Source organism: Rhincodon typus, chromosome 3 (assembly GCF_021869965.1).
Source record: "Rhincodon typus isolate 14 chromosome 3, sRhiTyp1.1, whole genome shotgun sequence".
Classification (NCBI taxonomy): Eukaryota; Metazoa; Chordata; class Chondrichthyes; order Orectolobiformes; family Rhincodontidae; genus Rhincodon; species Rhincodon typus.
The window spans coordinates 112,173,931-112,186,834 of NC_063334.1; the positions used below are offsets into that span (position 1 = coordinate 112,173,931).

Here is a 12,904-nt window from a genome sequence, read left to right on the forward strand (position 1 = left end):
TTGGGTCCGGTGACCCTTCCTTAGAACTGAGGAAGGGTCACCGGACCCGAAACGTTAACTCTGTTTTCTCCTCCACAGATGCTGCCAGACCTGCTGAGCTTTTCCAGCAACTTTGTTTTTGTTTATAGAACTTTAGTTAGGCCACACTTTGAATACTGCATACAGTTCTGGTCACACACTACCAGAGGATGTGGATGCTTTGGAGAGCGTACAGAAAAGGTTTACTAGGATGTTGCCTGGTATGGGAGATTTCAGTTATGAAGAAAGGTTGGATAGACTGGGTTTATTTTGACTGGAATGCAGGAGGTTGAGGGGCAACCTAATAAAAGTTTATAAGATTGTGAACAGCATGGATAGACTGGAAAGTATGAGGCTTTTTCTCAGGGCAGAGGAGTCAATCACTAGTGGATACATGTTCAAGTTGTGAGGAAGGAAGTTTAAAAGAGATGTGCGAGGCATGTTTTTCCATAGACAAACTGGTGAGTGCCTGGAAAGCGCTGCCAGGGGTAGTGGTGGAAGTAGACATGATAGCAGCATTCAAGAATCACCTGGACGAATACATGAATAGGAAGGGAATTGAGGGACACGGATCCTATAAGTGAAGACAGTTTTAATATGGACGGGCAAAATATGCCGGCACAGGCTTGGAGGGCCGAAGAGCCTGTTCCTGTGCTGTATTGCTCTTTGTTCCTGTTCTAAAACAAATTACCTGGTTATTATTTGCTGTTTGTCAGAGGTCACTTTGTGGAGATTGACTACCATATCTGCCCACTCTACAAAAACGACTTTACACAAGTTGACTGAAGACCTTTAAAAGACATAAAAGAAGCCAGACAAAGAACAGAAGACCAAATAGGGTCAATTAGGTAGGCCACATACAGATTTGTAAATGAGGATATGGATTTTGTAATCAATTTCCAAGTGCATTGGTAAAGATCAACCCTTCAACTATACGACACCTTAACTCTCCTCAGGATGTAAGCAAACCCAGCAGCCAAATTCTACAACACAGTCCCAGAAACAACAACTTGTTGGATGAGGAATAAATATTGGTCACAACACTGACAGAAGTACCCTGAATAATGCTCAGGCATCTTGAGAGGTCACCCAAGTATCAGCAATTTGAATGGTTTAGATCTAACTCAGTAATATGCTGAAGTGTCAATCAGGATTCCATGCTCAAATTGCCATAATGGATCATGAAGCCATAACTGTCCATCTCAGAGCCAACAGCGATACCAATGAATATGGGCTGCTATTGCACAAAGATTGGCAACTACTGCTGTGATAAAGCAAGAAAGAGAAAGGGCATCTTTCATAATAGTGGAACATCTCAAAGCCAACACGCTACAGGTGAAGTGCAGTCAGTGTTGTAAGTTAGGAGACACACCTGTCAAAAGGTGCTACAGGCAACAATATGATAATAACCAGATAAACATTTTTAGTGCTTTTGGTTGAGGGATAAATATTGATAAGGTCACTAGGAAGAACTTTCCTGCTCTTCTTCAAAATACAACCTTGTTCTTTTTAACATTGTTCTGAGGCTACAGATGGAGCATTGATTTATTGCATCATTTCAAAGACTGCAATAATTCATTCTTTAACACATTGGAATGTCAAATTGCTGAAATTGGACTTAACTGAGAAAACATCTGGTTCTGAGATAAGAATGCTAATTTGTAACTTGCACTCATAATAGGGGAGCAGCTCTTAAGGCATGTTGGGCAATGCGTAGCAGGGACTTGTAGGTGTTGTAATTTGTAAAAGGATAAGAATTGCAAAAGTACCAAGAAAAGCATTAGAATAACAGCCTAAAGGTAACATGAACATGGATTGATCTTCATGTGACTCCAGAAATACAATGTGGTCTTAACCGTTCTCTGGGTAATAAGACATAGTTAATACATGTTGGCCTAACTAGTGAAACCCAAATACCATGAACATTTTTTTAAAAAAATCTTGAGTGACAGCATAATCCAGAGACACGACTTTAAACCCATGATTATCATTAAAGTCAGGATGAAGAACGGTATCAAAAGGAAAGCTGGGACAAGCCCAAGGTGGAACAAAAATCATTGCAGGCAGTATGTTGGTTGTACAATGGCAGTTAAAAATCAAGCTGTACTAGGACAGTGAAAGAGAGAAATTAGAAGTTATCCACAGAATATGCTGAACTTTCTGTTTCTTTATTTTTTAAATTTACTCCTGAACTCCTGTATCTAGGTAACTTTATGCCTATGATGGCGCTGTAAGTGGCAACTTTGAAAACTTTTCACTGCACTCATGTGAGAACATGTGACAATAAACCTAATTCAAATTCTAATTATAGGTGGTACTTTCTGCTTCTGGAGCAGCAACTATTGTGGTGCCTTGCTAATGTATAAACAAACAGGAGCATGCTCAAATGACAAGTAATAACTCACAATGAGATGTCCCACAGAGAATTTAGATGTCTTAGCTAAGACAAGTTGGAAAGAATCAGCTTCATAATTGTGAAGTTCGAGAAAAATACGGGAAGTGATAAAGCATGGCTAATGTTCCCTACTTACAGTTAGGTGTTCATGAAAACAATTTATGAGTTTGACAAGATATAAACTGGAAAGCTGTTTTAAAGTCACAATAGTTTTTGATTAAATCATTCCTATATTACACAAGATTCAATAATGCTGAATTTGGCCCAGTTTGGCAAAGAAACGTGGAAAATCATAGATGTGAACCATTGCACTATCACTTCTTGACGTGTACCATAGTAGACACCCAAGCTTTCAGCTTGAAAATTATTTTTCCAATAAACCAATACAATAGTTCTCAGATGAAAGCAAAGCATTTGCCAACTTCAACTAGAGGGAGTTACTAATATATACGATGTAAAAATTTAGTTTTATTTCAAATAAATAGATACACATTCTTACCTTATAGAACAGAATTGTGAAGTCACGTATCACTTTTACAAGATGGTGTATTTGTTCAGCTGATAAGCGCCAAATCTGTGAGAAAGGACATGCTTCTGAGATAAGTATTTTGAATCATTTCCAGCACAGGTGAACTTGAATCCAGGTTTTCTGGCCCAGACACCGGGATTTTACCACTGTGCTGCAAGCACCAATGCATCCGAGCTATTTTCTAATCAATCTGGTCAGTGATATTATCACAACACCACAAGTGCTCAATGCGTCTGAGATATTGGTTTACCTCAAATCATTGACAGTTGCTGTTTGATTTCAAACTGGAAACAATTTTTTTTCTTTACTTTACAAGGCTTTACAATACCTTTTGATAATCTGGAAACGAATAATACTCCAAATAAAGTGGAAACTTTAACCACCAGTGCAGCTTACTTCAGGCATAGATGTTGCTTGGAGCCTGTGTCTGAACTGGCTGTACAGCTTAATTTAAACTGGTCTGAGAATTACTCTACAAAAGGTGATAGAGATCTGAAACATTGTATTATTTAATTAAAATTAACCATTCACAGGTTTACATTACTTTTAAACTGAAGTACAAAATAATGAATAATCTCATTGCTATCTATAAGGCAGCCTTTAATGGAGCCCTCAAAGATTTTGCCCACCAGCTGGAGAGCCACAGAGAGCACTGTACCACCTCCTGAGGGAAGGCCCACCATATCTCTGGCACTCAGACACTTAACCGGATAGTGGCAGCCATTCCCAGGACACATGTTCTGCCTACCAAGTGGTGCTGGCCTTTCAGAAACCACCAATTTTATTTAACAGCAGCACCACAAGGGAGCTAGTGCTTGCTGTTGGTAAATCCCCTGTACAAGACCAAATGCTTTCGCGAGGTCTCCAGTCTCAGGTGAATAATGATGAGAGGGATGTCACAAGGTAAAGGCTGTGGAGATGGTGGGGTTAGCAGTAAGGGAAAGGGTGCTGCTCTCAGCTCGACCACCCACTTCTCGATGCTGAATCCCTTGTTCAGGGACTAAGGAATTTTGAATGAGACCCACTGGAAGACTGCAAGCAATCCAGCACTGGTTTGCTTTTTATTTTTGCACAGTGCCTTGGGACATTTACTGTGAAAGCACTAAATGAATGCAATTTGCCGTTACCAATACATTAATTTAATCACAATAGGCTGGGTTAAACTGAAAAAAGAATCATACAATGCTCTTGATTCCTTTGAGTGCTCAAATATACACTACATCATTTGTTTCACAACCTCTCCAGCCTGAATTTCTGACAGCAGCTTTATAAATCTATCCAGAATTGAGTCGTGACTGACCAAAATAATTAACTTCAAAAATCAGCTAATTGGGTTATAAGCAGGTCTGCAAAAGTTCTCAAAACAAGAATGTTAGCTCACATTTGAAATCAAACATATTTGTGGATAGAGGACTGCACAAGTGGTCAACTAAACATTGAAAAAGTTTATCAAATGTCATGAAGAGGCAAGTCCCATTCAGAAATTGCAACTGAGACACAGAATTAACAAAGTAATCAGAAATTAAATGGCTGGTCTTCTGTGAAATGTATTAAACACATAATTAGGAATGTAACATTCAGCATTTGATAGGATTTTGGAGTGTTGAATAACTCTTAGACCAAAGCTTTGAAGTTTCTGGGGTCTGTGGACTGGAAAATTGAGATGCTGGTCAACAGGTTAGCTAGGGGAGAAAGCTACAACAGCAGTCTGTGAGGATGATTCCCATTAAATGAGAATCATCTTATGTTGGTGTGGGAGTGGGGTAAAGAACTGGACAGACAATTGGGAGAGAGGGGCTAAACAAATAGGATGCAGTTTGGTTGGAGAGGGACGGCGTGAAGTATACACGTTGTTCAGTGAGTTGGACAATCCTGGCAGCAGATTGCTCGAGCAACCAAAGAGAGTGAGGGTGAGGTGAGTGAACGAGAAAGGGGAGCACACGCTCCTGTTGCTCTCCAAAGCATTGTTGAAAAGCACTTACTTGCTTGGTCCATCTGTTCTAGCCTCCATTCAATTTCTGGGCTTCCCTAGCTCTGGGAAATCTAAAGTGCCAGAATAAATTCAAACATCTCAAAATCTAATTTAAAAAAAGCATCTTCATTGACAAATAGCATTCATGGAGCCATCACTGCAGAGTGGACAGTGACAAACATCTAATGGCCTTTTAAATGAAGTTACTACTTTTTTTATTCGTTCCATTCTCAGCCAATGGGTTAGCTCTCCTCCACATCTAACACCACTTGGAGGGCATACTGAGGGAGCCAAGGGCCCAGAATGTAGTCTTGGTGGGTCACTTCGATGTCCATCAGCAGCATATATATATCTAGCTGAACTTGCCAAGTCCTAAAGGATAAAATTATTTAACTGGGTCTGCAGCAGGGGTTCAGGAATTCAACTTTCAGTAAAAAAAACACTTGACCTCACCTTCCAAAATCCAACTACAGCAGATGCATCTGTCCATGGCAGCATCAACAGAAGCGACCTTCACACAATCTTTGTGAAGACAAAGTTCTGCCCTCATATGGAGCACACTTGCCATGTTCTATGACACTTACACTGGGCTAACTGGGTTGGATGCATTTTGGAAAGATCTAGCCACTCAAGACTTGGTATCCATGACACACTTTTGGGCAGACAGCAGCAACCTGAACTATATTTTACTATAATCTGTAACAAAATGGTCCAGCATACCCTCAATCCAACAAAATCACTAAGCATAGCTAAAAAAAAAGGGTATCAACCTGTTGCATGCTAAGCAGCATAAACAGTATGCAATAGACAGAGCTAAGTGATCCCACAATCAATGCATCAGGTCCAAGCTATGCACGCCGGCCACATCCAGTTGTGAATGGTGGTGGACAATTAAACAACTCATTGGAAAGGGAAGCTCTACAGATATCCCTTTTGATTATGGGAGGTGGGGCAGGTTGGAGTCCAGCACATCAGTGCAAAAGACAAGGCTGAAACATCTGCAAGCATCTTCTGCCAGAAGTGCCTACTAGTCATGCCATCTCAGCTTCCTCCTGTGATCCTTATCGCAGATACCAACCTTATTCTATTCACACCACTTGATATAAAAAAAAAAGCTGAATGCACTAGATAATTCAAAACCTATGAATCCCCAAAATATTCCAGCAATGCTACCAAGGATTTATGATTCAGCACTAATCACACCCCTAGCCAAACCTAGGTAATACAGTTACAAAATTGGTATCTACCCAGCAATGTGCAAAACTGCCCAGGTATATCCTGTCTGCAAAAATCAGAACACTCAATCTGGCCAATTACTGCCCGATCAGTCGAGACTCAATCATCAACAAAGTGATGGAAGTGGCCATTGACCTTGCTATGAAATGGTATTCACTCAATAATAAATTGCTCATTGACGCTCAGTTTGGGTTCTACCAGGCTCACTCAACTCCTGATCTCATTACAGCACTTGTCCAAACATGGACAAATAAGCAGAACTCCAGAGAGAAAGGGTGACTTCCCTTGACATCAAGGTAGCCCTTGACCAAGTATGGTATCAAGAAGCCTGTGCAAAATTGTAGTTAATTTAAATCAGAAGAAAACTCTCCGTTGATTGAAGTCATAATTAGCACAAAGGAAGATGGTTGTGGTTGTCAGAGGTCATTCAACTCAGTTCCAGGACATCTCTGCAGGAGATCCTCCGCGTGTTGTGCAAGGTGGAACCATCTTCAGCTGCTTCATTAATGATTTTCCCTCCATTTTAAGGTCAGAAGTGGGGATGATGGCTGATTATTGCACAATGTTCAGCACCATTCATGACTTCTCAGCTACTGAAACACCCCATGACCAAATGCAGCTAAACGTGAACAATATCCAGGGAATTCAGGAGAAAGCAATAAATGCTTACCCAGCTTGTGACACCAGCAAATGAATTTTTAAAAAAATGTTGACCAGTTCCCATTAATGGCAAGCAAATATGGACTCAGCTAAGTAAGACTTTTACCTTCACAGTAGGATGTAAGCTGCTATCAAACATGGATTCATTTTTAATAATATTTCCCACTCCAGGAAACACAGTCTGGTCCAACAGCACATCACAGATCATGCGGGCACCATGTTGCTTCAATTCATTCTCAGCTCGGGAATAACTGAACCTCGCTGAGCAAACATCCAATTCTTCCAACAATTTTACTTTCTGTTCACAATCAGATGTGCTCCTGATTGATGATAAAAAAAACTGTTAAATTTAAGTCAACATAAAACATTGTTAGTTTTCTCTATACATTGAAATCTAAAGTTTCTTTCCTTTTCCAGTAGCAACCTCATCAGCTGAATGAATAGACATATTGAGGTAACTTAAGGAAATTGCAACAACTGACTTTCCATTTAAGTACAAATAATGCTGTAATTTGAAATAAATTTCCAAACACCTATTAACAGTAAGTGATAAGATCATTCATAATAGGAGGTGAAATCACGCCTCACCGGATAGCATGCTGGAAGCCAAGTCCCACTATTCCCAGAGCCGTCACAAAACAAATGTTTTATCAAATGATGCAAATTATCCCAATTTGCCTATCTTGTTAGGCCCAAATTAATAGAAAGCACGGACCAGGTTTCTAACTCTAACCTCTTTATAAAACTCTCCATACACACACATGCAGACAGACACCAAACAAAAATGGTATAATGGCTGAAGGTTAAAATTAGTAAGGCAATTCAGTGGTCCTTGTCACAGGGTTTACGGACAGGGTCATTTTGGTTTGCCAAGACTTGCTGCTCCTCAATCTCTCTTGGGCTTCAATTCCTCGTCCCTGCCCGCTCTCCTTGATTCCCTGAGACCCCAAAAATCTGCCTAGCACAGACTTGAACATAATCAGCAATATTGCATCGACAACCTTCTGGGATGGACAATTCCAAAGATTCACAACCTCTTGAGTTAAGAAATTTCTCCTCATCTCAGTCCTAAATGATTGGCCCATTATGCAAAACTTGCCAGGAGAAGCAGCCTCTCCATTACTTCAATTTTCAAAGGACATTTTGTAAAATTTTGCGTTTGAACCTCTCAGTCTTTGAAACATGAGCAATTAGATATTAGGTGGCTGCACAGAAAATGACCATTTCAAAAGGTAAAAGGCATCTGGGTTGGGTTAAGTGTCCCGTGGATATTAAATCCTGCGCCCTCTCATATTCTGTTTTGTTACTCCGATATTTAGTTGTCCACAATATTTGTAAGTGGTATGGATGATTTTACTACCAGTATTTGATTTTTGTTAATTCATCATGGGACGTGGACTTCAATGGCTGGACAAACATTAGGTGTTGATCTCTAATTGTCCTTGAGAAGTCAATAGTGAGCTGTCTTCTTGAATGCTGCAGTTTATTTGGTGTAGGTAGACCCACAAAGTTGTTAGGGAGGAAGTTCCAGGATTTTGACAAGGAAAGACACATAAGCCCTACAGGGAGTGCAATGGAAGTTCACCAATTAATTACTAGGACTGAAATACAGTCCTATGAGGAAAGATTAAGTACACCGACCAATACCTTCTGAAATCTAGAAGAATGAGAGGCGATCTCATTCAAACATACAACAAACAGACCACACCATGGTTCTGGAAGCAAAAGACACATTCTCAGAATAAGGAATAGCCCATTTAGGACAGCTATGAGGAGGAATTGCTTCACTCAGAGGATGGTGAAACTTGACAATGCTCTGTCCCAAAGGACTATGGAGGCTCATTCATTGATATGTTCAAGACTGCTCTTGACAGATTTTGACATTTTAAAAACATCAGGGGAATACAGTGATAGTACGGGAATAGTATTGAAGTAGATGACCAGCCAGGAAACTTCTTCCTAAAGGAATGTATTATCATAATAAATCAATTATATTTATTAGGATACTTTCTCTGAAGATTAAGCCACACAGATTTCATGCTAAAATATATTCCCAATAGTCTGTGGAAGAAAGGCATCAGTTGTGGAAATAGTCAGAAGTTGTGTATCACTCCAGTCTCTTGATCATGATATCTTGTTTGACACTCCAATGCAGTACGAACAAAGTGCAGCACACAGAGGGCCATCTTTTAGATGACATATTAAAATATTGAAGGACATTATTTAAAAAAAGGGGAATTCTCCTAAATGTCCTAGCTAAGATCTCTCTGAGGCTACTTAATAAAACGCATGGTGTTGGATATAATTATTAATAATGGACTACAGCAATTCAAGAAGACAGCTTACCACCATCTCCTCACTCCTCAAAGGCAGTGAAGGATGGCTCTAAATGCTGGCCAGCCAGCGATGCCGACATCCCTCAAGAAAATTTTTTTTAAAAAAGCATAGATGGGCGTTGGTGAACTAAGAGTAAACAGAGAGTTATGATAAGAGAACATTTTCAGGATGGTAACCTGCAAATAATGGAGCGCCACAGTGCCAGTGAGGCCACAATTATTTACAAAATATATTAATAGCTTGGATGAGGAAAATGAATGCACAGTCGCCAAGATTGCGGATAATAGTAAATAGGTGGGAAGGCAAGTGTTGAGGATGACACAAAAGGTCTGCAGACGGACAAAGCCAGGTTACCTGAATGATCATAAACTTGGCAGATGGAATAAAATGTGGAAAAATGAGATGTTATGCACTTTGGCAAGAAAAATAGAAGAGCTGAATATTAGTTAAATGAAGGAAGACTGCAGAAAGCTACACAACAGAGGGGTTTAGGTGCCCTTTTGCATAAATCACTAAGATGCTAGGACCCAAGTCTAGCAGGTCATCGGGAGGGCAAATGGAATGTTGTCATTTATTTAAAAGGAAATGGAGTATAAAAATAGGGAGGTCTTGCTACAACTACACAAGGCATTAGTTAAACCATAGATAGTAGGAACTGCAGATGCTGGAGAATCCGAGACAACAAGGTGCAGGGCTGGATGAACACAGCAGGCCAACCATTCCTAGAATACTGTAAACAGCTTCTGACCCTTATCTAAGGAAAGTTGGATTGGTCTATAAAGCTATACCTATCCCAGATATGGAAGGTTTTTTTTGAGAGGTTAAGTAGAACTGGCCTGTACACGTTAGAGTTTAGAGGAATGAGGCGTGACCTTAATGAAGCAAACAAGACTCTTAAAAGCTTGACAGGGTAGATGATGAGAGATAGTTTTCCATTGTGGGTGAATCTAAAAGAAGAGGGCATAATCTTAGAGTAAGGGATCACCCACTTAAGAAAGAAACAAGGAGGAATTTCTTCTCATAGAGGGTAGTGAATCTGTGGAATTCTTTACTGCAAAAGGCTGTCCAGCCTGTGTCGTTAAGTATATTCAAGACAGAGACTGATAGACTTCTAATAAGTAAAAGAATCAAGGGAAATGACAGGAAAGTGGAGTTGAGGACAGTCAGATCAGGCATAACTCAATGAATGGCAGAGAATACTTGATGGGCTGAATGACCTACTTTGGCTCCTATATCTTATGATTTTACCTCTCAACCAACACCTAAATATCAGAATATCTGATTATTTATCATATAGCAGTTGTGGGACTTTGCTGCATGCAAATTAGCTGCCAGGCTTACTATGTAACAACAATGTATCTCAAATGTACTTAATTGGCTGTAAAATCTTTGGAATGTTCCGACATCATGAAAAGCAACAAATCAAATACAAACATAAACTCTTTACCAAATACAAAGAACTTCTATGTTTTTTATTTCTAAGATAATCACATCATTTCAAAAAAAAAGCTTAGTGCTGTCATAAATGAAAGGATTGCAACATCAGTAAAGCATCTTATCGCAAAGCATAATAATTCTATCTTCTCAGGATGGTTCATTTCTGCCTGCGTTTATTTTCATAGCAGTCAGTTGCTATTAATTTGGTTTCCTTTCAAAAATACTTACATTACGCATTTGTTTCTGGCAAACAATTTAAATGAACCAACACAATTATCCTGATTGCGTTGCTTTAATTTGAGTTCATTTTATAGACCTATTTAACATACATTTACTTACTCTACAAAGTGTAATATCAAAGGCATAAGTGCCGTTAACTGCAGTTCCGTTGCTTTTTTCAAAATCTCAAGTCACATTAAACTTACTTTTTGCACTACGTTTTCCCCCTTTTTTTATATATATCTGCATTTGTGCAATTTTTCTCTCATTTTAAATTTTGCATGTTACCTTATAATTCCAATCTCAGCATATCATCCCTGTCATTTTCCTTTGCACAAACTGTTCTCCTTCTGCACTTTTGATCAGAATTCATTAAGCTCTACTTTGCGTTGCCTTCCCTATGTAAGAGCATGCCACTTTTTGTATTCTCATGGCATTGCATTTTTTGCATCTTCTCTTCCTGCTGCATTATGTTACTAAACCTATCTATTCTGCTCAAGAGGACTATTGAAAGCTGCAAAGGTAGAATGGCAAGATGGTGGAATGAATTTTTAGACAGATGGGTTTCAAATGTGAGGTAGGAAATATTAGAAAAAATAAAATTAATTATAGTTGAAAAACTGGAAGAACAGGAGCAAAAGGAGTTTGGGCTCATATTCACAAATAATTAAAAGCAGCACCACAAGAGATAAGGTTGTAACAAAAGCCAGTGTTCGCTTGCTTTAAGGCAATATAAAACATAGAACATAGAACATAGAACATTACAGCGCAGTACAGGCTCTTCAGCCCTCGATGTTGCGCCGACCTGTGAAACCAATCTGAAGCCCATCTAATCTAAACTATTCCATTATCATCCATATGTTTATCCAATGACCATTCAAATACCCTTAAAGTTGGCGAGTCTACTACTTTTGCAGGCAGGGCATTCCATGCCCTTACTACTGTCTGAGTAAAGAACCTACCTCTGACATCTGTCCTATATCTATAACCCCTCAATTTAAAGCTATGTCCCCTCGTGCTAGCCATCACCATCCGAGGAAAAAGGCTCCCACTGTCCACCCTATCTAATCCTCTGATCATCTTGTATGTCTCTATTAAGTCACCTCTTAACCTTCTTCTCTCTAACGAAAACAGCCTCAAGTCCCTCAGCCTTTCCTCATAAGACCTTCCCTCCATACCAAGCAACATCCTGGTAAATCTCCTCTGCACCCTTTCCAATGCTTCCACATCCTTCCTATAATGCGGTGACCAGAACTGTACGCAATACTCCAAGTGCGGCCACACCAGAGCTTTGTACAGCTGCAACATGATCTCATGGCTCCAAAACTCAATCCCTCTACCAATAAAACCTAACACACCGTACACCTTCTTAACAACGCTATCAACCTGGGTGGCAACTTTCAGTGATCTATGCACATGGACACCGAGATCTCTCTGCTCATCCACAATACCAAGAATCTGACCATTAGCCCAGTACTCTGTATTCCTGTTAGTCCTTCCAAAGTGAATCACCTCACACTTTTCCGCATTAAACTCCATTTGCCACCTCCCAGCCCAGCTCTGCAGCTTATCTATGTCCCTCTGTAACCTGCAACATCCTTCCGCACTATCCACAACTCCACCGACTTTAGTGTCATCGCAAATTTACTAACCCATCCTTCTATGCCCTCATCCAGGTCATTTATAAAAATGACAAACAGCAGTGGCCCCAAAACAGATCCTTGAGGTACACCACTAGTAACTGAACTCCAGGATGAACATTTCCCATCAACCACCACCCTCTGTCTTCTTACAGCTAGCCAATTTCTGATCCAAACCGCTAAATCACCCTCAATCCCATGCCTCCGTATTTTCTGCAATAGCCAAGAATATAAAAGACAAAATATACTTGTGGATCAATATCAAATCCTAGTTAGAATACTGTTGAAAAATTTTTAAGAGTTGCTGATTAATTTTGTTTAGTACATTAATGATCTAGACACAAATGTAGTGGGGGGGGGGGTTGATCAATAAGTTTGCAGATGACACAAAAATTGGTTGCATGGTAAATATCAAGGAAGAAAACCTTAGATCATGGGATGATATAAATGGTCAGATGGGC

General features: G+C 39.7%; 1 protein-coding gene across 1 annotated transcript in view; it reads right to left on the reverse strand.

Moving 5' to 3' along the window:
* The window catches only part of neil3 (nei-like DNA glycosylase 3), a 39,108-nt gene that overhangs the window by 15,810 nt on the left and 10,394 nt on the right, over positions 1 to 12,904 (reverse strand). Inside the window, exons 2-4 of the mRNA XM_048594019.1 lie at positions 10,396 to 10,409; positions 6,917 to 7,130; positions 2,913 to 2,987 (exon numbers count right to left, since the gene is read on the reverse strand). Coding sequence (XP_048449976.1) covers positions 2,913 to 2,987; positions 6,917 to 7,130; positions 10,396 to 10,409 — 303 coding nt within the window. The remainder of the gene's footprint in view (positions 1 to 2,912; positions 2,988 to 6,916; positions 7,131 to 10,395; positions 10,410 to 12,904) is intronic.